The sequence below is a fragment of the Gopherus flavomarginatus genome, chromosome 8 (genome assembly GCF_025201925.1).
Source record: "Gopherus flavomarginatus isolate rGopFla2 chromosome 8, rGopFla2.mat.asm, whole genome shotgun sequence".
NCBI lineage: Eukaryota > Metazoa > Chordata > Testudines > Testudinidae > Gopherus > Gopherus flavomarginatus.
This window is the reverse complement of record NC_066624.1, coordinates 7190813-7216187: the sequence shown is the minus strand read 5'-3', so window position 1 is coordinate 7216187 and position 25375 is coordinate 7190813. Positions and strand designations below refer to the sequence as shown.

The 25375-nt window shown below is 43.2% G+C and overlaps 1 protein-coding gene across 5 annotated transcripts in view; it reads left to right on the top strand.

Moving 5' to 3' along the window:
* ATP11C (ATPase phospholipid transporting 11C) overlaps window positions 1–25375 on the top strand; it is a 113184-nt gene that overhangs the window by 27559 nt on the left and 60250 nt on the right. For 4 of the 5 annotated variants that reach the window (XM_050964845.1, XM_050964841.1, XM_050964843.1 and 1 more), the window contains exons 2-3: window positions 15250–15369; window positions 21311–21400. In XM_050964845.1, coding sequence (XP_050820802.1) covers window positions 15250–15369; window positions 21311–21400 — 210 coding nt within the window. The remainder of the gene's footprint in view (window positions 1–15249; window positions 15370–21310; window positions 21401–25375) is intronic. The other variant, XM_050964844.1, reaches the window with a different exon arrangement.

Genomic DNA, 25375 nt, shown 5'->3' with positions numbered 1-25375 from the left:
ATAAGCCTGGAACAGTCAGACTTGGAGGTTTTTATACCTTGAGGACGATAAGGCCTGTTGGAATCAAGAATGACACAGACTTTGTCAAAATCTGTGGAGTAACATCAGTTTAAGGTGGTTTGAAGGAGATTGCAAACAGGCTCAGAGATTTTGCTAGCACAACATTATTGAGATATGAGGGCAGGGGACTGGACTCGATGACCTCTCAAGGTCCCTTCCTGTCCTAGAGTCTATGAATCTATATTTCACCATAAAAGCCATGTAAAAAGTTCTCCTTATCCTCGCTCTGGGTAAGGAAATATATTTTCCCTGCTATAGCTTATTGATCTATTTATTATGGTGGCTTATGATGATAACTGCATAACTAATTCTGACTGTTTTATCCCTCACCTGTGTTTTTTAAAAAAAAGTTGATTCTGTATAATGCAGTTTGCATTTGGTGTTACATTTGTTGCAGCCTTGGCTATATTTTTCTGACTAAAATTATGTGAAGAGCATGAGCCTGAATACAGGTGAAAGGATATTTCTTTAAAACTCCAGCTTTGCTCTCCTTTAAAGCATTGGACTTCAACCTTCCAATTAGAATCTGCCATTAAAACACCCCATACCCTCCAATGAAAGTAACTTTCCAGCTTGTCCTACTTCCCTAGTTAAATGACCCCTCCTGCTGGAAAGCATTTGTTTTAGTTGAATGCGCTCCACTTCATACCACACTGATCTTTGCTCAGCTTTTGTGTAGAGGTTGTTTTTCCTTTTGATCTTGCTAGGGTTCTTTTTTATATTTTAAAACCAATATTTTGTTTCCCTGGATTTTCACATTTTATCGAATGCCTCTTTGCTGTAGAAGCTAGATCTGGTTTAAAAGTTATGGAATTCTCTATAAACCAGGAACTATGGCTAAGATTATGGTCCATGTGGGTAAGAATATTCTGTTTAGTTACTTAATTAGTAAATTAATATCTGACTTCAACACTTCTACAAAACATTTAACTGCCACTTCCTTGAATAGTAACTAACTGCAAACAGTCATGTAAAAAACTGCTATAAGCTTTATGGTAAAAATGGGTGCTTTGGCAATAAAACTGACCCAGACAGAGAGCCTAGTTTGCTATAATGAGGAGTCCAATGGCACTTAAACCCACTTCTTCAGATAAACTCACATCTGAAAAAGTTGGTTTTTTTACCCACGAAAGCTTATGCCCAAATAAATCTGTTAGTTTTCAAGGTGCCACCGGACTCCTTGTTGTTTTTGTGGGTACGGACTAACATGGCTACCCCTCTGATACTTAGTTTGCTATAGATCTGCTGACTTTTGAAAATTGCCTGTGTGTGTGTGTGTGTGTGTGTGTGTGTTTGTGTGTGTGTGTGTGTGTGTGTGTGTGTGTGCGTGCACGCTTTTTTAAGTATAGATCAGTTTTTTCCCTTCTGCATCAGTTGGTAAATGGAACGATACAAGGGTGGTTAGACTAAGGGCTTGTTTACACTTACTGAGAGATCAATGCATTGGTGGAAGACCTGCTAAATCGACCGCAGATTGCTCTCCTGTCAACTCCTGTACTCCACCTCATCGAGAAGAGTAAGGGGAGTCGATGGGAGAGCATCTCCTGTTGACGTCGCGTAGTGTGGACCCCACAGTAAGTAGATCTAAGCTATGTCTGTTTGAGTTACGCTATTCATGTAAATCAAATTTGTAGCTTAGATCGAATTTCCCCTGAAGTGTAGAGAAGGCCAAAAACTGTTACTTCAGAAGATCTAAGTTGAATAACTTGACTTAATAGTTCCTAAGCCTTTTGGCTATATTTAGGGTAGGCTGTGACGCCCTTCAGTTGGGGAAAAGCTTTGTATTGTTGTATGCTCTGTAAGTATTTCCAGTTTATAGCAGATTTCACTTTTTAAAATCTTTTTTTTTTTTTTTTTCCCCTCCTAGATTCTTTTCTAGGACAGCTGTTTGTGATTTGCCTTGTGGAGTGAAGACAGCTGTAGTGAATTTAGAAGTTGTTTTGATTAGTTTGGTTGTTTCAAGTATATTCCCCATGTGGTTGTTTCTGTTGCTTGGAGCCTCAGGAAAGACACTTCTTGTTGTTTCTGTTAGAGTAACACAGTGGTCCCTAAACTGTGTGCCTTTGACAGGCCTGGGCAAGCCCCCCTGGGGAGCGAGGAGGGAGGGAGCACCACCTGACCCAGTTCCACTCTGCCCCCAGTGAGTGAGGGATTGAACCTGGATCCATTTATTATACGTGTTATCTCTGTCATCAGCAACCATGCTTGATCCTTTGTCTTACGGAGGGAAAGAAACTCAACAACCCTTAAATAACTTGAAGAAAACCATCAGCCTAACATTTTACTGTGCAGATGTCCTCCTTTCATAGGCTTTCCAAAGGAGATGTGTGTTTGGAACTCAGAATTGGTTACTTTGTATAGTAAATCCATTATTTACAGTTGCTCCGTGCCTGAACTGGAACTTATTGCAAAAGAGGGCACTTGGACACAGCAGTAATCCTCTTTTAAAATATTTTTGTGAAGTTTACAATGCTTATCTTGGTTTGTATATGATGGAAACTGTGCTATATTGCAGTAATAGTTCCCTAGTGGTGGTGTAACATATACAGCTAAGTAATACACACTCAAAGCAGGGCAAAAAATCGCATTGTTGAGTTATGGGAGTTGTGCACCTGTGCGTGGCTCTGAAAATGTGCCTTTCATAGGGTGGATTTTGAAGGGCAGACTAACATAAAGACTCTTAGTGGAACAGCTTCAGCATGCTCGTGACTTTTAAAATCTCAAATGGAGAGTGAATACTTAAAAATACAGTTTATATTTGTTTCTAGGCTGATGTTTTGAAAAGGAGCCCTAAGTGTTTGTTTGAATTTCAAGTTTGAAAGTTGATTAGCATGTCTATGAGCATAGCTTCCAAATGGATTGATAGTCTTCTTAAAATTGGCTTAGAACACATGATGATTGTTTGGTAACACAGCTGAAATAGGTTCTAAGCCAGGGGTTTTCAGACTCTTGTCCTGGCGACTCCTTTCACATCACAAGCCTCTGAGTGTGACACCCCCCCCCCCTTATACAATAAAAACACATGTTTATATATTTAACATTATTATAAATGCTGGAGGCAAAGTGGGGTTTGGGGTGGAGTCTGACAGCTCATGACCCCCCAAGTCATAATCTCATGACCCCCTAGGGGTCCCAACCACCAGTTTGAGAACCTCTGTTTTAGGCTTTTGTTTCCTGTCTGAGCTATTCATGCATTTCCTGGTCTTGTGCACCATAGGGGCTGTTGCTCTGTTGAGGTGAGGAGAACATCGAATGTTGTGAGAATGAGACTTAAGTGATTTCTCTTCTTTCCCAGTTTCTCTTCCCTTTTCTGTCTTCACCTCCCATCTCATTTTCACATATTTCTGGTCCTTCTGTTACCTCATTATTATAGGATTAGCTTTCCCCTATCTGGAGGAAATCCTATGAGTGAATGAAATTCCATAAGCTTGAGCTCAGAGTTTCCTGCAAGTTTTTGCCTAAAGGGAGGTGGGTGGGTCTGGGGACATAGGGAGTTCATAAAGCCACTCTAACTGTGTCTTGATCTATGGAATCACAGCTCCTCTTTAATAGGAGGTGTGTATCTGTAGCAAACAGTTACAACTATACCTAAAATTGTTTGAAAATGTACATAGCTTGAGTTCCAGTTCTGTCTCCCTTGTTTACCAGGAGCAATATCCTCTGGCATATGTACTATAGCAGGTGGTGACATCTAGTGGCTGAATTATATACTGCAAGTCCACATAGGTATCATAACATGCAATCTATTTCCAACTCCTTGTACAGAGGCAGGAGCTGTCCAAATGGCGCTGTAATAGCCAGAGGAGGAGGAGGTTGGGGTAATTTGAGACCTACCATATTGTACATGTATGTTGGCCTAATAACTCCTAATCCTCCAGCCGCATTTGCAAGACACTTGTGAAAGAGCTTTAGCTCTATCAGAACCTGATTAAAAACCTCTAATAGCCTCAAAACCCACTGAGCATCGGCTTTGTGTGGAGCTCTGCAGCTCTGTGTTGGGGTGATCCCCAGCAGCCCAACTGTGAGTGAAACTTTGTTGGAAGGTCTGCAGGTAGCAGCATAAGTCACAGTAGAGACTAATTGAATGTGGAGTGAGTGCTGGTGGTGGCCCTGAAACATCTCAAGAGGAGGTTATACTCAGGTGAAGCAGGTAGGGGTGCTTGATTTTCCTCACTTGCCAAGACACCCTTTCCCCTTGGTCAGTGGTGAGGTCCTGTGGATCTCAGGGCATCCACAGATTGCTGGAACCCTTGTGCAGAGGTCCAGTATATCTGCACAGCCAGTGTCTTCTGATCCTCCTGGCATCCAAGTGTTAACGGTACCTCTGCATGCAGTCCCTGCTGGGGAGGTGTTTCCAGCAGGTAGGGAGAGAATGCATGTAATATCCTGTCAGACAGCATAATCTCTTCCCTAAGATTTCTGCAGGGGATGATGAAGCAGTGAGTGACTACCCCCAGACTCATTTCTCCCCCCCCCCCACTTGATCAGGGCTTCCATGCTCTTTAGACCAAAATACATTTGATCTGCCACTGCTTACCTGTGCAAGCTAAATCTGAAAAATATTTGGGAGGTCTTGTTCGCTGACCTCTCCTGCAAACATCCAGCCACTTACAGAGGAGTGTGATAATTCAGCCTGTGGAAGAACTTAACTGTGTGATTCATCTCCTCGGTGGAGGAGCCTTGTGCCACGGGAAGCTATGACATTTCTTATAGGAACGCCCATGCTGATTACTAGCCTTTCATACATGGAAAAAGCACCTAGATCCACCAGATGATGAGACTAACACTTGACTCATAGATAAGCAATGTATTTTCTTTTTGGTTTTTATAGCAAAATCTAAATCTTGATTAAATATAGTAGAAAAATCCCTAAACTCTCTCTCTAATATATACATTTTAATGTGTATATTACACATAAAAATGGCAGCCTCTGCTTTTAAATTGCTGAGAACACTGTAGGTAAGGTCTCCTTCGAGCAATTAGTCAGTAACCTGTTACTATGGTTTGTAAAATGATGAACTATTTAGCGCTGTTGTCAAAATAGCAGCTTTCAGTTCTACAGCAAAATGAACAAATAACCTTTGTTAGTTATGTAGAAGATTTTGTATGTGCATTAGCTTACTTGTTAACTGGAAAATCAGAATAATTTGTAATGGGTCCCCCAACTGTTTGTGTGTGTCTTAATTGGTGTTGACATACTATAGTGTCAGGTGCCTTAGAATTTCCTGGGATAGAGAGCGAGCTTCTAGTGCAGAAGATTACCAGGAAGTGGACAAAGCAGGACAAGTCAGACTGGGAAGAAAAGGCTGGTTGGACCACATAGCAGAGCTTCTCCGCCTTTCGGCATTCTCTGCCCAGATCTCTGGGATGCAGCAGGTTAGCTGGGGCTTTGTTTGTACTAGCTGTTGCAGTTGAAAAAAATGGAGGAGGAAAAGTAAAAGCAGAATTGAAAGACTCAGTACTGATGCTAATGCAGACTGGCTGATGGAAGAGCAGATGTCAGGAAGAGGCAGACCTGTCTCGCTGGTAGACCATGGTCTCTGTTATAACTAGAGAACTGTGTGCTTTGTACGTTATTCCTTCTTCAAACAAGGAAGGGTTATGCTTATATGGTGAACCTCGTGTGTTTCATAAAAATGTTAGTGGGATTTTTCCTTTTTTAAAAATTTTCTTTTTCTGACAGGGGAAGTTTGCAACATCCTGGTTAGAGTTCCCTGAGTGCATTTCTGGCAGTGCTTTCATTTCCTCTCTTGAGCTAGAGAGATGCTAGCAAACCATATTTGGCTCCAGTCCGCTGCCTCTTGGAGCCTTTAAAGGGATTGTGGGACTTGGTACTTGCTTCCTAATCTCCAGCATTCTTCTTCAGATTTAGAAGGCATTGTGTGAATGGCTCTGCCTCTCGCTCCTGGATCTCAGGTTTGTGGTGCTTGCTGTTGCCTCGTAAGTACAACAGACTTGTCTGTGGCCTTGCTTTCTTCTCTAGTTTCAATGCAATAATCTTTTACTTCCTGGCCTAACTGTCATGCTCATGCTCTGCAGTCCAGAGAGGTCTGCTAGCCACAGCTCACGCTAGAGGTGACTGCGCTGCTTTGCACATGAAACTCGGAATGGATAGTTGGTGACATGCTTGCGGATGGAATGTACTATGTAACTGTAGAGATACTGGCTGCAGTCTTTGGCTTCTGCAAATCTGAAAGCGCTATATTGATCATTCTGTAAATGCTCTCTGGGCTCTGAAGCCAGGCTTAGGGCTTGCCCTGGGTATTTTTGGAGTACATTTTGCACAGCTCTTTTCTTCACAGAACAGCAGCCTGTATTGTTAGTTTATCTTGATTATTTAATCTGCATTCCAGCAGAGATGTGTGGACACATCTGCCCATGTGAAAATCCACTTTTCCAAACTCCCATGGATCCAGGTATAAGTAAATTTTCATAGGTAGGGCAAAATCTCTCCCTCTGCTAGCATGGGGTGGGGCAACTTCAGGAGCAGAGCAGGAGACTCCCAGAGCAGTGCTCTGACATCCTGGCCTCCTCAGACCCCATGTGTGATGTAGGAGGTGGAGAGGCGTTGCAGAATAAGGGAGGTGAGTGTGAGAGGAATTGCCGCACTCTGAGACGTACTTCACCCGTGCTACTCGGTGTGCATGGCTTTGGCTTTTACATAAAATAAGAACGGCTATATACGGTCAGACCAATGGTCCATTTCTGACAGTGACCAGTGCCGGATGCATCCAAGGGAATGAACAGAACTGGGCAATCTGAGTGATCCATCATCAGATGTCCTCCAGTCCCAGCATCTGGACTGAATGACGTGGAGATTAGGGGCACCCAGAGCATGTGGTTGCGTCTCTGACCATCTTGGCTAATAGCCATTGATTCCGCAAACTTTCCTCAGATCCTAGTTAATGCTGGACACTGCTAATCTAGCGTGAGTTTTCTAAGTGCCTTTTTTCTGCCTCTGGAATTTGTGTGCGGTTTGACAACCATTTCCTGCAGCACGGGCTTTTGAACTGAATGGAATGTTAGGACATGAAGCCAGAGGGTGTTAGCTATGTAGCACTGCAGCAGCAGAGCACACGTTTGCCAGACGTTTGGTGCATGCTCAGCATATTGCATTGTTGGGTTGGGTTTCAAAGCAAACAACCTAAACTAAGGATTAGAAAGAATGAGAGGAGTTTGGATGATATCTTATTGCTATATTAGCCTATCTGACTATTAATTCCTTCAAGAAAAAGTTGGAAACTTTACTCTGTTGATTTAAAATCCAAGCCTTGAGTCTGGAAAATTCAGCAAATCTGAGAAGTTCCTTTGTATACAGGCAACACACTTGAATGCCCTTAATTTTCTGTTTTAAAGTGGTCTAGACCTGTGACAGATATTGCAACCATATGCAGTATCTTTGGGGGAACATATCATCATATTAAGTGTGTCTATCACTGTGAGCCAGGGATTTTATATATGATTGTGGCCTACTCCATAGGGGCAGGGTGGTTATCACAACTGTTTCCAGCGCTAAAACAGTGGGAGATGATTAAAGTGAATCACTTAAGACAGTGGTTCTCAGCCTTTCCAGACTATGTACCCCTTTCAGGAGTCTGATTTGTCTTGCGTACCCCCAAGTTTCACCTCACTTAAACTACTTGCTTACAAAATCCGACCTAAAAAATACAAAAGTATCACAGCACACTTATTACTGAAAAATTGCCAACTTTCTCATTTTTACCACAGAATTATAAAATAAATCAATTGGAATATAAATATTGTACTTACATTTCAGTGCATAGTATATAGAGCAGTATAAATATGTCATTGGATGAAATTTTAGTTTGTACTGACTTCGCTAGTGCTTTTTATGTAGCCTGTTGTAAAACTAGGCAAATATCTAGATGAGTTGATGTATCCCATGGAAAATCTCTGCTGAGAACCACTGGCTTAGCTGGTAAACACCTCCAGAGAGATACCACCCTCTGGGGGAACTTGCATAGACTGGTTCTGACTGTTTTTTCTCCAGAAACCAACAAAGAAAGAAAGGGCTTTTGATGTAAAAAGGCTGAGTTTAAACTGACTCAGGGCCTTCTTTCTGATCCAGCAAACGGACAGGACCTGCTGTCCAAAGGCCCCAACCCTTGTGGAAGAGTTGGAAAGACTTTGGCCTACCAGGACCCCATAAGACCGATGGGTGATGTCTGGTGAGCTTTTAGCATATATGGAGGAGCTTGTATTGGTTTTAATGTTTTCTTTGTAACACATTTGCCTTAAGAATAATGGTGCTTGCTTAGAAGCAGCTGTGTGGCAACTTATAACTGCTCATAGCCCTGAGAGGGAGAGCAATTTTCAGGTGCTGGGGGCCTTGCTGGGGGCATCGCAATGTAAGGCAGTGAGCTCTGTAGCTTTAAAATTCCAGGCTGGAGGAAGAGAGACCCAGGTCTCCACCCACAAGAGGTGGTGGCTGAGAGCTGGAAACCTTAAATGATTGCCCATGAGGGATCACGGAGAGGGAACACAGGTGCATTCAACATGAAACACTGACAGCATCAAAAAAGCATTCTGCAGAATCAGGCAAATCCCTACTGTTCAGAACAGGGGTGGGCAAACTTTTTGGCACATCCAGGTATGGAAATTATGTGGTGAGCCCCTCACAAAATTGGGGATTGAGGTTTGGGGAGGAGGTGAGGGCTTTGGCTGGGGGTGTGGGTTCCGGGGTGGGGCTGGGGATGAGGGGTTAGGGGGTGCAGGAGGGTGCTCCAGGCTGGGACAGAGAAGTTGAGAGTGCAGGAGGGGGATCAGGGCTGGGGCAAGGGGTTGGGGTGCAGGAGGGTGTCAGGGGTCCAGGCTTCAGGAGGCACTTTCCTCAAGCAGCCCCCGGAAGCAGTGGCATGTCCTTTCTCCAGCTCCTAGGTGGAGGCACTGCTCAGCGGCTCTACGTGCTGCCCCATCCACAGGTTCCACCTCTGCAGCGCCTATTGGCTGTCGTTGCTGGACAATGGGAGCTGCAGGGGCAATGTGCGGAGTCCCATGGCTGCCACTATGCATAGGAGGTGGAGGGGGGACATGCTGCTGCTGCTTCTGGGAGCTGCATGGAGGCCTGGCACGTGCAGAGCAGGGCAAGCCCTGGACCCTGCTCCCTGACCAGAGCTCGAGGGCCAGATTAAAATGTGTGAAGGGCTGGATGCAGCCATAGTTTGCCCACCCCTGGTTTAGAGTCCAGTAGGCACATCAGTCTCTGGGCAAAGATGCTACTTAATTTTAATGTGTCACACTGTTGGGAGTAGAAAACTAGTCTTCCTGTCTTAGTTTCAGTTGGAGCTGCCCTGGTTTACAGCTTGGGATACTTCTTGCTCTCTGTTAGATTATTTTAGAAAAGCGGCCTTAAAGAACATGGTGTTGCTTTTCTGAACATAACAATGTTTTTCAACCTTTTTTAAAATTTCCTAATACGTAGCATTAAGTACCAAGAAGGGAAGACTCGGAGAACCCAGAGATAAACTACAAGCTTAGTTCTGCTGGGAACTGAATTCCCAAGATCATACAATTTGTGAGTTTCGCAGTGTGGTGTGGTCAGTGAATGAAAATCTTACATGCAAGATAGAATTTAGAAAGGATGGGAACCTAACTAAGAAATTATTGTTGTGGTTTGTTCTAAAATGGTCACTTTTAATCTGCCAGGAAGTTGTTGTGTGGCTGCCAATCAGAAGCCAGTGCAAATGTGTCAGCCTAACAGTATACTCACATCCAATGCTTTCCCCATTCAAGTAAAGAATTTCTGAGGGCTACAGGTTACTGCTTTCTTCCCATACAAACTAATACCCAGTATATATCTGTATGGTAATAATGTATCGATCTAGCTGTCAGATATTAATTGTAAAAGCCACTTTTCCTGCTATTGAATTGACTCAAGGTAATTTATGACAGGTTGGGATTAACGTATAAGAGCTTTCCAAGTATTCTCACTAAATGAGCTTTCAGGTTCCTTGCCTCTTACATACGTTACCTTTAGTGCGTTCTTTGTTGCATTAATAAGACTTGCATATTCCCTCAAGAACTTAAAACACTGAGTAAATTAAAGATAATACAAGACTTGTCTCTACACTTGGAAATTGACTGCAGTAGCTGTTCTGTAATAGCTATTGTAGAATAGCTCTCCGTGTGGAATAAGAGTGCCATTTGCTGGTTTAGCTTAATATGCTTTCAAAGCGGATTACGTGAAACTATTCTGGAATAAGAGCATCCACGTGGGGAGCTATTCTGGTATCGCTATTGCAGTTTAAATTCACATCCTGGTTTATTCTGGATTAATTTCCAAATGTGAACAAGACCTAAGAAAATGATCACTGAGTTATAGCTAACCCTCTGACTTTTCCTCCCAGTAGCAAATGTAAGGCACTGGGAATCTTAAGTGTTTAATCTTGATTTATGCACAAATATTGCAGAATATGAAATGGGAATCAGTTTGGCTGTCTCCTCATGCCGTTCTCACCACTAGACCAATGGAGCACATCTCTGCTCTCAAGATTTTGCAATCTCCTTTGCAGATCCTGCCTTCCTGTGGGTTTATGTAGGTCTTATCACAGTGGGGCCCTGATCGTGACTGGGGACTCAGAGCACCACTGCAGTGCAAACAATTAGTACTAATATCCTGCTGGAAATGTGTTTGGGTTTTTTTAAATTTTTATTATTTTGGGGTCTTTTTGTGCTTCCAGGTCAATTTTTTTCCATCAGAGTTTTCTTTGTTTTGTTTGGTTTTGTTTGGAGAATGTGCATGAGAGAGAGCATGAATGGGGGAAGTAGGGAGTGAGTGTAACAGGTCTGTTTTAACGAGGAGAGGAATTCTTTTCACATTTGACCCGGATCTCTGCCATGTTTATAAATACCCTATGTCCTATTGTTCTCTTTGCTATGAAGGCTGTCCGATCGAGGGGATTTAATTAAGGTGTGACAGTGGGTTATAATTCATTTGTAGCATCTCACTCTGGTTTAAAAAAAGAAATCTGCCTGCCTGCCATATTTTAGCCTCTTGGCATTGATGTAGAGCAGGGGTCAGCATCCTTTCAGAAGTGCTGTGCCGAGTCTTCCTTCATTCACTCTAATTTAAGGTTTCACGTGTCAGTAATACATTTTAATGTTTCTAGAAGGTCTCTTTCTAAAAGTCTATAATATATAACTAAACTATTGTTGTACATAAAGTAAATAAGGTTTTAAAAATATTTAAGAAGCTTCATTTAAAATTAAATTAAAATGCAGAGCTCCCCGGACCGGTGGCCAGGACCTGGACAGCATGAGTGCCACCAAAAATCAGCTCGTGTGCTGCCTTCAGCACCCGTGCCATAGGTTGCCTACTCCGATGAAGAGCTTTAAAGTGCAACTATGGGATTGCGTGAATCCTACAACTATCTGCATGAAACTGAGATTACTTGGGAGGGTTTTGCAGGTGACTACCTGAGCAGTTCTCCTATACAGTAGCAATTTCCTGCACCGCCTGGGAGCGGAATGGATTTTCCACATTCACTTGGGTTTGTCTCTGGGAAATCCAGTGTTTGAGGAGGAGAATAGCACAGAGAGCCGTCAAGGAAAACATACTTCAGTTGGAATGGCAGAGGGAGAGAAGTGCAACTAGAGGGGAAATGTGAGATACTGAAAGCTGGAACGGAAAGACCTGACAAGGGAAGTGTTGAGAAAACCCAGTATTGTAATAAGATAAGTCAGGCCTCAAAAATCATGATTGGCTTTAAACTCCTGAAATTTAATTTTTATTTTTTTTTTTTTTAATTTACTTCTGGATTTTGAGCTTCCAGAGTTCCATGTTCTCAATCTTTCCTTTGAAAACATGAAGGCTAGAAACATACTTTATCTCTGCTTTCCTTTTGTAATCGCATGACACCAGGAGCTGTGACTTTTTAAAAGAACCCCTAAATATGCTGAGATTAGTGATTACAAACTCAAGACTTGGTGGGATGGTTACTACCAGTTGGACTGGCCCTCCAGTGTCCTGATATCCCAGATCATAGATGTGGGTATGATCCTCCCTGCCAGCAGATGGAAAATGTCAGATTTGTGATGCAGTCATTCATCATGCCTACCACAGCGTGCCTCAATGGTTTCCACCTCCAAGGACTGGAAACAATATTTTTTTGTTTGCTGAGACTTTAGTTAAAATTAGCATTGCTTCCTAAAAATCTCTGTAATGAAACCTTTTCCTTTTGAAATGGTAGAGGTCCCTTTTGTGTGTGGCTGCCTGTGCTCACCGCCCAGCTGAAATGTTCTTGAGCACCTGAATGCTTAAACGAGAAGAAAAATAATTAATTTTCCTGACACATTAATAACACAGCTAACACCTGCCTTTTTGGCGCACTGCAGATGCTTCTATGAGTAGATGAATGTGCACATGGGGACTTTCTGTGCCCGGCAACAGAGGCCACGCAGGTGCCTAGTGTGCAGAGTAGATTTATACCCAGTCTTGCTGCAAATGGAAGTGTTTCTGTAGACAAGCTCTAAGAAGAATTTTTCTTAGGGTACGTCTTCACTACCCACTGTATCGGCGGGTAGCAATCAATTGCTCGGGGATCGATTATATCGCGTCTCATCTAGACGTGATATATCGATCCCCGGACACGCTTATATTGATTCCGTAACTCCACCAACCCGAACGGAGCCGCGGAATCGACAGGGGGAGCCGCGGAATCGACAGGGGGAGCCGCGGACATCGATCCCGCACCGTGAGGACAGTGAGTAATTCGATCTTAGATACTTCGACTTCAGCTACGTTATTCACGTAGCTGAAGTTGCGTATCTAAGATCGATTTTCCCCCATAGTGTACACCAGCCCTTAGATAGTCATGCAATGATGTTTTAGCGGAACATATGAAGATTAAAAAGGAAACAACAAATCAAAATGTTTAGAAATGGCTCGGCCACAGATCAGAAGAGATTTCAAGGTTGGTGTAAAGATGTGTTTAGAGGTCAGAAGCTCAAAATAGCTCACATTGGGGAGCCCCAGGCAATGACTGACAAAACCCTCAAAGGGTATTTCCCTCCTCATGAAGCAGAAAGCGGAAAGGTTTCTTCTTAGTAGCAATTTGAGGCAACTCAAGCAGATTGAGATATTTCCATTTGAGAGATGCCAGCCACTAATAGAAATGCTCAGCTCTAGAGGGAAACTTTTGCTTTCTTACGTATCTTATTTGCAGTGTTATTGTGGCCACCTTGGTTCCAGAATAGAGACAAGGTGGGTGAGGCAGTATCTTTTATTGGATCAACTTCTGTTAGTGAATGAGCTCTTTGTAAGTTCAAAAGCTTGTATCTTTCACTAACAGAAGTTGGTTAAATAAAAGATTATTACCTCACTCGCTTTGTCTCTCATACGTATCTTAGGCCTTGTCTACACCACAAAGTTGCAGCGCTGGTGAGGGGGTTACAGCGCTGCAACTTAGGAGGTGTACACATCTGCAGGGCATCACCAGCGCTGCAACTCCCTGTTTGCAGCGCTGGCCGTACACCCGGTCGAACCTCGCGTGTAGAGGATCCAGCGCTGGTGATCCAGCGCTGGTCATCAGGTGTAGACACTCACCAGCGTTTTTCTTGACCTCCGTGGAATAAGCAGGTATCCCAGCATACCTGAGGAAGCCTCTCTGGTAATCAAGCAGGTCTCCTTCCCCGCGGTTTGCTCTCGCGTTCCCCGAACCCCCCTGCAAGCAGGTCTCCTTCCCCGCGGTGTGCTCTCGCGTTCCCTGAACCTCCCCGCAAGCAGGTCTCCTTCCCCGCCGTGTGCTCTCGCGTTCCCCGAACCCCCCTGCAAGCAGGTCTCCTTTCCCGCGGTTTGCTCTCGCGTTCCCCGAACCCCCCTGCAAGCCGCCCAACAGCGCTGCAGTGTGGCCACATCTAACACCACTTGCAGCGCTGGTTGCTGTAAGTGTGGCCACTCTGCAGCGCTGGCCCTATACAGCTGTACTAATACAGCTGTAACAACCAGCGCTGCAAAATTGTAGATGTAGACATACCCTTAGGTTTCAGAGTGGTAGCCTTGTTAGTTTGTTTCCGGGAAAACAACAAGGAGTCCTTGTGGCACCTTAGGGCTTGTCTACATCAGAAAGTTGCAGCGCTGGTGAGGGAGTTACAGCGCTGCAAATTAGGAGGTGTACACATCTGCAGGGCACCACCAGCGCTGCAACTCCCTGTTTGCAGCGCTGGCCGTACTCCCGTTTTGTCTCGGGTGTAGAGGATCCAGCGCTGGATCACCAGCGCTGGTAATCAAATATAGACACTTACCAGCGCTTTTCTTGACCTCCGTGGAATAAGCAGGTATCCCAGCATACCTGAGGAAGCCTCTGGTAATCAAGCTGGTCTCCTTCCCCGGTTTGCTCTCGCGTTCCCCGAACCCCGAGCAAGCAGGTCTCCTTCCCTGAGGTTTGCTGGGTGGTTCCGGGAACGCGAGAGCAAACCGGGAAAGGAGACCAGCTTCGCCGCGGTTTGCTCTCGCGTTCCCCGAACCCCGAGCAAGCAGGTCTCCTTCCCTGAGGTTTGCTGGGTGGTTCCGGGAACGCGAGAGCAAACCGGGAAAGGAGACCAGCTTCGCCGCGGTTTGCTCTCGCGTTTCCCGGAACCACCCTGCAAACCGCAGGGAAGGAGACCTGCTTGTTCGGGGGTTCCGGGAACGCGAGAGCAAACCGGGAAAGGAGACCAGCTTCGCCGCGGTTTGCTCTCGCGTTCCCCGAACCTCCCTTGAAGCCGCCCAACAGCGCTGCAGTGTGGCCACATCTAACACCACTTGCAGCGCTGGTTGCTGTAAGTGTGGCCACTCTGCAGCGCTGGCCCTATACAGCTGTACTAATACAGCTGTAACAACCAGCGCTGCAAAATTTTAGATGTAGACATGGCCTTAGAGACTAACAAATGTATTTAGGCATTTGTAGTGGACCAGGAAAGACTGATAAAGGTGTAAATGTGGCCGGCTGGTATTTGGAAAGGTAATAATTACCCTTTGTGTGAGATAGGAAGACCATGAATACAATCACTTCTGCTCTACATTCATTCCATTCAACACTGTAACAGGAGAGCCCAGGACAATGGAAGTTCAGAAAGGCTGTGAGGGAGCCATCAGAAGCATGTGGAACTCGTTATCTGCACACATGCATGGAAATGTGTGAACTTGAGAGCCAGGGACTTAACTTGCCTTTACCTTGTTGTCTCTGACAGTGCGCTGGCGAAGAGAAACGAGTTGGGACACGCACCGTGTTTGTTGGCCACCGCCCTGTTTCAGAAACCGATGCTTACGTCGAGCAGAAATTCTGTGATAATAGAATTGTCTCATCCAAGGTAAGTTGGTTCTCTTAATCAGCGAGCTGTGGTCATTTAATCAGCTGGAAAGTTTGCATGTTTCTGTTCCTCAACCGTATTGTATTTCATCAGTCATGGGTTCCTGACATTTACTTGAGTAGTTAAAATGCTCTTTGCAAGAAGAAATTGCCCCAGTGTTCAGCTGTTCCATTGCCGGTGTGGTAGGAGTTTTAATAACCAAGATTGTTAATCTAATAGGACTGTGGGTTGTAGTGTAAAATCATATACCTTGTATTAAAGAGACTCTTCTCTCTGAACCCCGCTATTGAGAGGTTGGGGATGAAATGTTATGTTCTGCTCTCTAATTTTGCACAAAATGTCCCACTGAGGTTTAGGAGAGATGTGCAAATGATGTTAGAATTGCATTTGTTAATAATACTTGGGAATATTATGATACTCCCTTCTGAATCTAATTTATGATCTACCTGATGCAATCTGAAAGCAGCTTGGAAGCTCATTTTGCACCAAACCACTGGTTTGTAATACACTTCCTTATTAATGCCCACTGTGTGAATGCACACATGAGTTCCCGCTCTGTGCGCTGAATAATATTAAGGCACAAAGAGTAGTACCTGCTTTGATGTTTTCTGGGTCTCCATTGTTTGGAGAGCGAAAATATAAAGACAAGACAATATCTGATGTGATTGGTGACTTACAATGTTTTCATTTGGGATTTGTTTGGTTATTTAAAAAATGGACAGATATCTAGAGGCATGACAGTATTTTTTTTAAGTGGGACAAGAATAACTTAGTACAGTGTGTATTTTTAACTCTTGGCCTTTCCCATAAAGAGGAAACCATGCAGTAGTCTATTAATATAGCACTTGTCTATTCTGAACACAATGTGATGACACCTATCTTCCTTGACATCTATCAAGCTGTTGCAAAAGACTTGGAAAAATTGAAATACAATGTCAGACAGCTGGCATCAGCTATTGTTAAGCTAGTTGGGTGACTGTATATTTAGCTTGTTACTAAGGTGGGTTTGGGGATGCCCAGTATATAGTTACAGACTTCAGTCATACTGTACTTATGATTTAAAGGTTACAGTGGGCGCATTTTTTTTTCTGCTCTAAACAATTCAAATGTATGTCCTTTTGCTGTCTGCATTAGAACCAGAACTGACTTTGTGCTAGGGACCAGTCTCCTGCAGGCTGACCTAGGTAAAACTCCATTTGACTTTATCGTATTAGGTCTGCAAGATTGTGCCATTGGGGAATATCCATTTGTGTTTTTGTTTTTTTTTTAATTTTTCTTCAGTGAATAGTTGAATTATTTAAAAAACACTAATCTTGTGTAGAACTTCATGGATTTTTTTGTGAAGTTATTTTCCTATTGATTTTTTGACCTTTTTTATATTTGGGAAGGAAGAGTCCATGCCTGCCCCTCAATGTTTAAAATGAAGCTAATGTGGACATGGGTCTTTATTGTTTGTTTATTATCTGTGCACAAGTATCATTAATGATGTGAGTACGACTCTGAGAAAAGGGACTTGTTGTTTTTTTCAAAGGACACATTTATTTGACCTGTTTTTGTTTCTTAAACTTACTTTTGAAGTTGGTGGTGTTGTTGATTTTTCCAAAACAAATGATCCAGTGATCTCGCTTTCTCACCCCCTAAAAAAAAATGAGAAACCAAATTGCAAGCAGGGCAACCAGGCCATGTTCCAATAGAAAACATGTGTGCCGTTCCTTTGATTTTTTTTTTTTTTTTTTTTTTTAAGTGAGAAAAGTGAAAGCATGGGGTCTCAAGATTTTAAGGGGTTATCTTCACAGCTGAGAGAAAAGTTTCATTATTTGAGCATTGTTTCCTTTTGATGTGTGGCATGCAGCACTAAAAGCTGTTTACAGGCGGGAATCCTATTGATTTTTGTACTATTTCCCCTAACCTCCTCCAGTTGTTTATGGAGGGAGGACAGGGTGTCAACTTGGGAATCCATTTGATTTTTTTTTTCTAAATTAAAATCCAGACAGTACTCTAGTTTATAAGTCAATGAAGAAAGCCAGAATTTAAAGTGTAAAGTTAGAAGAAGGAACGTGAAGTTCTGTTGCATATCGATGTGTAATTGTGTTACTGAAGTGTAAAAGCCCAGTGGGCCAGATCTTGACGCTTGCTAAGTCAGGAACACAAAGAGAACTTAAAGCTACATAGTTGAGGAGCCCTTTTAGTGGCTTTGATCAATGAAGGGAGGCTCTAGGCCTGGTAACTTTAGTTAAAGGGCCATGATACCATAGGACTGAAGCCTTTTGTTGCTTAGCACAAATCCAGTAATGGCACTAATAACCCTAGATATATTTACTGTGAATCTTATCCTATAGCCCTTAAACACACGAATAGCTACAGTGATTATATTATTATTATTATTATTATTATTACTTTTTTTTAATGGATCCACTCCCATGTGAGAGGACTTCAGGATCCAGCACTACTGCATGTCTTCAGCAAACTAGCAAGGGATACATCTAGACCATAGTCTGTCAAAGGAGCCAGGGATTGAAAATGACAGGAGTCTAAATTCCAGGACTTGCAGTTCTGATGTTCATGTCCAGTGGCAAAATAGCACAACTGGACTGAGGGCACTTCCTGAATAATGCGTTCCTCTGCAGCTCTGGTAACTTGCAAGATATAAGACATCAACATTGATAACCTTCTCTTCCCTCCTGCTTCAGTGTTGCCTGATGCATGATGACTGCTTTCAATCTGTATTGCTAAAACTATTGTACGTAATATGGAAATATGGATCCCCACCTTCTAATGAGCATTACACAGGAGTCTGCAACCTTTCAGAAGTGGTGCGCTGAGTCTTCATGTATTCACTCTAATTTAAGGTTTCACATGCCAGTCATACATTTTAATGTTTTTAGAAGGTCTCTTTGTATAAGTCTATAATATATAACTACACTATTGTTGTATGTAAAGTAAATAAGGTTTTTAAAATGTTTAAGAAGCTTCATTTAAAATTAAATTAAAATGCAGAGTCCCCCAGACCAGTGGGCAGGACCCGGGCAGTGTGAGTGCCACTGAAAATCAGCTCGCCATAGGTTGCCTACCGCTGGCATAACACAGTCGCCTCTCACTGCAGGTGTTCATGAGACTATTGGCTTGTTCTCAAAAAGAGAAAAATAACAATTTAAATAGTGTTCCTGTAGTGTGGGCAATTCTACCCGCCATTACACTCAGTGTAATTTTGACTATACGCGGTTTTCGCTTGACGCGCTGACCGCGAAACGTAACCCCAGCATAAGATGAAACAGACCTGCAATGAAATCTTGACAAGTTTTTTTTTTTTTTTTTTTGCTGTGATTCTGTCTCCCAGAGCAATTGGAGAAGCAGAGTTCTGTGCTACTGCTGATTTCATAAACTGTTTGTTTCCACCTGCAAGCTACAAAGGCCCAATAAAAAAAAAAAAAGTAGAGGGGGGGGAAATGGATTTGGGGAGGGAGGGGCAGAAGACAAGTGGATATTTTCTCAACTTAATTGCACAATTGGCACTGCTCGTACATGTGGAAAGGAAGTGCAGTATAGGAGTCAAACAGCTTCTTAGGCTTTTCTGTGGGAAGGAATTGTAATGAGGGTGCAAATATTGACTTTTTAGCAGAGTCCCGGAAGTTTCCCCCAGTCTGTTCCGTACCCAAGCTTTTAGCTCCAGAGTTTTATGTTCTGTCAGAGCTAGATTTGTTCTGTTGAACCAGTTTAATTCTGAGTTCACTGAGTTTTTCTAAGCAATAACCTTGTACTCAAGGTCGGGCAACAAACAATTTAATCTGGTGGTTGTCAGTCTGCGCACATATCTGTCTTCAGTCCCAATGTGGGTCTCGGGGGCTGCAGTCCTATCACAGTGCAGCCTTTTATGAGGATGTTATTTGGGCTCACACTTACTTCAGACAGGAGTGCAATTGCAGGGAAGTTATTGCCCAAAGGAGGGACCATGTGATTCACTTGACATGAGGGGAGAGGAGGGGCGTGGATGGATAAAGGACAACATGTGGTCCGGAGTGTGGGTTTAATTTTTCCACTGACCTAGTAGATGTAGATAGGGTGATCAGACAGCAAGTGTGAAAAATTAGGACGGGACAGGGGGAGTAGGCGCCTATATAAGACACAGCTCCAAAATTGGGACATCTGGTCACCCTAGATGTAGGCCACCTGTCTCTTCTGTTGTGTGACAATAAGGCACACTGCAGATGCTCCTTTAACTGTTTCACTGCTGATGTTCTAGTAGCAACATCTGCTACTGTCTGTATCCTACAGTGCCAAGCTACTTCCGTGGTCCGAAAGGCCCAGTAGCTGCCCACCCAGCTATGAAAACCTCCATTCCTCTTCTCTCTTCGCCCACCAACTTCTACCATGCTGTGACCATTATCCGTGCGAAAACTTGCAACACATACACAATCCAAAACTTAAGGTCAGCTGAAAAACGAGCTGAATTTAATATAAAATAAATCCCTCTGAGGGAACAGTGTCCTCGTTCGTATTTAATTCAGATAAAACTTCCATTCTGGAATTTATCCAGATCTGCTGCAGAATTTCCTTATCCACCTTCCCAGTTGTGATGGAGAATTCAAGTAGCTTTGTTGCGGAGTACAGGGCGAGACTCTGTATGTCGCACCTATAAGAGATGCAGACTGGAATTCATAGCCCAGGGGGTAAGTTGGATTTAACCTGCTGGTGGCACTCTTAGAGATAGAGTTCCAAGTTCTTTCTTAATGTGCAAGCAGTCAGTCGGTCTTAGGCAGACACATGGTGGTGGAGCTGTTGTTTTTGTTAGTGAGGTCTCTGTGTAGAAACAGTTGTCTCAGGGGTGGGGTTGGAAGCTGTGTAAGCGGCAGGAGAGTTTTGCTGCTCTCTGTGAACCAGGCATTGAAGTTGATTTGAGAGTCCTGAAAGGAGGCGGTGTCCTGCATGCTGTTTGACCGTCTTATTTTGGGACAGGTGTATGGGCGTTAATCTTAGAATATATCCACGCTCTGCAGCACAGATTTCCTCTCCGCTAGAAAACAGACCCGCAAGGCCCCAGATATCCACTCAGCGGAGTTGTAAAGCATCTTTGTGGCCTCCCAATTCTTCAGGGGTCAAAGTGGCCCCAGAATAATTCTGACAGATCTGCAGACCTGTCCGAGTTATAGCAGCCTGTTCCCTACCGGTGGCAGTGCTGCCCAGACCCTCCACAGCAGTGTTCTTTGATGCAGTCCTGCTGCCAGCATCACACCCTGTGTTTCCTATGCTGAGTTTAGAAAGGCAACCTGGAGCTGTTTTCTTCAACCCTTGCCCAGAGGGAGTTCTCCCTTGGCTGGATCCAGGGCTTTTAGGGCACTTTTCTGCTGCTCTGCCAGCCCTCTTTATGCATTGCACAAGGACTGGAGAAGGGTTACGAATCTTTTCTCCCTGTGCCACAGAGCGTATGACCTCGGTGATGTCTGCTCTCTTTGTGAGAGAAACAACAGAGGAAGACTCCTTGATTGTTTTCCCCCTGTGCATTCATGTAACAGCTACTCACAAAGTGCTCCCTTACTCTCAATATTTGATGCTAATGAGCCTAGATACGATGGTGACAGGCAGGTTAAAAGTACACTGAGAGTATACCATTAAAATTGCTTAATGCTATTGTGAGTTTTTGAAGAGGTCCAATAAGAAGAGAACACTCCTGGGCCAAATCTATCCTGGGTATAACATCTGTGAAATTTATACCAGGGATCCATCTGTCCAATATAACTACTTAACCATTTATTTATTTATTTGTTTATTTTTAATGAAATCTTATTTCTTAAGATTCTAAACATAAGTTCCCTTTCTTTAACTCTCAATCCCTGGGTAAATGTAGCTTCCTGACGGTTGTCGATCTTTGGTTCTATTGACATTCTGAACATTTGTGTGCTGGTATTATTTGCGCAGCTTATCTCTCTGTTCTTTCACCTTGTAGTACACTGTCTGGAATTTTCTCCCGAAGAATCTTTTTGAACAGTTTAGAAGAATTGCCAACTTTTATTTCCTTATCATTTTCCTTGTGCAGGTAAGGGCACTTTTTAAATAGAAATGATGCAAGAATTACTGTTTTTTTTTTTTTTTTTTTTAAACTGATTGTTCAAAGCTTTAAATGCAACTTGATAAAGGACCGAGACTGAAGACTGGCTCTTTACTGGGGCTTATGAAATCTTTTATTAGTAGCTATGTTTTGTCTCCCGCACACGCATTCAAAATATCGTCACTAGTAACATTTCTGGGGCCATCTCAGACCATAGTGTGATGACTATTGTTACAATTTAAGGGCCCAAGTAAGGCCATAAGCACCACGAGATCACTCGCATAAATATGTCTACATTGGGGCTGGAAGGTATAATTTCCATCTTGAGGAGTCATGTTCATGCTAGTTGTAATCAAGCAACATGCTAACAGTAGAAATGTAGCTGCCACAGAGGGAGGGGCTAGCGGCTCAAATACATTCCTAGGGTCTCAGATGAGATCATACGTAGGAAGTCTAGCACCTCCTAATGTTCATACCCCTGTAGTTACACATTTATTTTAGTGCCAGAGCTCAGTCAGATCTAATGTTGGTATCTTTCCTTGAAACTGGAAATTCCACCTCCATCTCCTATGTAGACATACCCGGTGTGAGTAAAACATATATGTTAACGGCTGCAGGATTGAAACCTAGCTTTTTCGTACTCTTTGCTTCTCCCATCTAACCATTCATTTTTCTCCTATATAATAAGCAGCCTGGTGATATTATAGTTTGTGTAGAGTTTAAAAAAAAAAAAACAGAAGAGGTGCACAGTGTATCATTTGGATTTTTTTTATATTCAGATGAACATTTATTAAGTGTGAATCTGTGTAGGAGTGTTTTTTGTTTTTTATTTTTATTTTTTTGTAGAGAGATTTTATGCATACTAAATTACAGACATACACATGATGTAATAAGATGGTCTTTTTTCCATGCTGATTTTCTATGTAAAGAGGGCATTGATCTTGGGATTAGGGGAAATGTTGGTAGATATGAATGTTCATTTTCTGTTATATCAGCTGAAAAATCAGAGAAGTTCCCAAAATATATTTGCAAAACAAAGGTCTTTTTTTTGTTTGTTTGTTTTGCTTTTTTAGTACAATTTGGATGAAACACAGCAAAGTATATTTCCCTCTTTTTTTTTTTTTTTTTTAATAGCTGAAATTGGGGTTTTTAAATAATACTCAACTGACTGGTTAAGTCAAACCAGACAGGCAAAACTTCAGCCTACTCATTTGGTAAATGAAGTCTTAGATCTGTTCAATATGGTAGTCTGCAATAAAGGCGTCCTCTGAGGGATTAAGCTGATTAATAGCTCTATGCTTCACTTTTATTAATATTATATAGAGAATCATAGAAATGTAGACTGGAAGGGACCTCAGTAGGTCATCTAGACCAGTACCCTGCACTGAGACAGGATCTAAGTATTATCTAGACCAGGAGTGGCCAACCTGAGCCTGAGAAGGAGCCAGAATTTACCAATGTACATTGCCAAAGAGCCACAGTAATATGTCCTCCTGCCCACTGGCAGCCCTGCCGATCAGCACCTCTTGCTCCATCCCACACCTCCCAATCAGTTGTTTCGTGGTGTGCGGGAGGCTCGGAGGGGGAGGAGAGAGGGCTTGGCAGGCTCAGGGGAGGGCGTGGGAAGGGGTGGAGTGGGGGCAGGGCCTGTGGCAGAGCCAGGGATTGAGCAGTGAGCACCCCCCAGCACACTGGAAAGTTGGTTCCTGTAGCTCCAGCCCTGGAGTCGATGCCTGTACAAGGACTTAAATATTAACCTCTGAAGAGCTGCATGTCGCTCTGGAGCCACCAGTTGGCCACCCCTGATCCAGACCATATCTGACAGGTGTTTATCTAACCTGGTCTTGAAAACCACCAGTGACAGAGATTCTACAGCCTCCCTAGGTAATTTGTTCCAGGGCTTAACTACCCTTACAGCTAGGAAGTTTTTTCCTAATAACTATCCTAAATTTCTCTTGCTGCAGTTAAAGATTTACTGCTTATCATGTCTTCAGTGGTTAAGGAGGACAATTTATCATCTTCCTCTTTAATAAATAAATGGAGAGATCCTATCTCTTAGAACTGGAAGGGACCTTGAAAGGTCATCAAGTCCAGCCCCCTGGCCTTCACTAGCAGGAGCAAGTACTGATTTTGCCCCAGATCCCTAAGTGGCCCCTCTCAAGGATTGAACTCACAACCCTGGGTTTAGCAGGCCACTGCTCAAACCGCTGAGCTATCCCAGGCTTTTTCATACTTGAAGACTGTTTTCATGTCCCCCTCAGTCTTCTCTTTGCCTACTCTGTCCTTGGTTTTCCCGTTGCTTTTAATGTATTTGTAAAGTGTTTTATTGTTACTCTTTTGTCCCTAGTTAGTTTAATCTCATTTTATGCCGTGGCCTTTCTATTTTTATTCCTACATGCTTGTGGTGGTGTTTTTATTATATGTAGTAGATATATAATTTTGTAATTTGACCCAGTTTCCACTTTTTTTGTATGACTGTTTTTTGAATTTCAGGTCGTTGAAGATCTCCTGGTTAATGCAGGGTGGTTTCTTACTATTCTTCCTATCTTTCCTACACCCTGGGATTGTTGGCTCTTGTGCTTTTAATAATATCTCTTTAAAAATTGCCAACTCTCCTGACCCCTCCCCACAGAGTTGCTTCCCAGAGGATTTTACCTACCAATTTTTTGAGTTTGCTGAGGTCTATTGTCTTTATTCTGCTGTTTTTCCTCCTGCCACTCCTTAGAATCATGAACTCTACCATTTCATGGTCACTTCCACTCAGGCTGCCTTCCACCTTCAAATTCCCAACCCAAGTTCCCTATTGGTCAGAATCAAGTCTAGAACAACCTCTCCACTAGTCACTTTCTCCACCTCCTATAATAAGAAGTGCATTCCAAGAACTTGTGGGATAATCTGTGCCCTGCTGTCTTATTTTCCCAACAGATGTCTGGATAGTTGAAGTCCCCCATCACCACCAAGTACTGTGTTTTCAATGGTTTGATTAGCTGTTTACAAAAAGATCCTTCCACGGCTTCCTCCTGGTTGGGTGGATAATAGATCCCTACCATGACATCCCCTTGTTTTTTATCCCTTTTATTCTTACCCAGAGACCTGCAACAGGTCTGTTTTCCACTTCTATCTCAACCTCAGTGCACGTATAATACATCTTTGCTATTCCTCTTCTTTCTTCCCCCTGCTAATCCTTCCTGAAGAAGCTGTTCCCTTCTGTACCAGTATTCCTCCCCGATGGTGCTATTGCAATCCTCTCCAGCTGGATTTCTTCCTCCATCTTGGAGGTCTCCATAGGTATATTTACAATAAATTCCTCGTGTGAATGGATGCTCCTCAGCCTAGCCACCTCCTCCTGTATCTCTCCTACCTGCCTCATGAGTAGGCACCTCTCACCCTGAGTGATCTCCCCAGCCTGACTTTTTGTATTAGGGAAATGCAGACTACAGTCTCTGCAAACCCACACCAGGACCTGGGTAAAGGCAGGTTCTTTGTCTGGACACAGGTGCAGGTGGCAAAGTCAGGAGCAGTGCTGGTACCGGCAATGGGGCCTTTTCGAACCAGGGTGATTTTTATTCTTCCGCTTAGAAACTCTGTCTCAAATTCCTATGTTTGCTGTCTCCCCTTGGTCACTTAGCCAGATGCTTAAAAGCCAGATGCTATGCTACAGCTTAACAAAATTGGATGCCTAGTAAATTGTTATAAAGCATAATACTCTGCTTCAACCATAAAGATTTCCATCACTGCTGCAGAAATAGGTGATCTCAACATACTTCCTGTAGACTATGCATAATGTTGCCTGTTTTACACAAAGGGGCAAACTCACTTCCGGGCTTAGCTGATGCCAATAAAATCCAATGGAGATGCACCACTCCAGTATGTCAGAAGTAAACTTGGCCCGTGTATGTACTGAAGGAATGTGCTAAAGTTCAAGATGTCCCTTCAGCATACTTAATAGTCTGAAGTCACAGT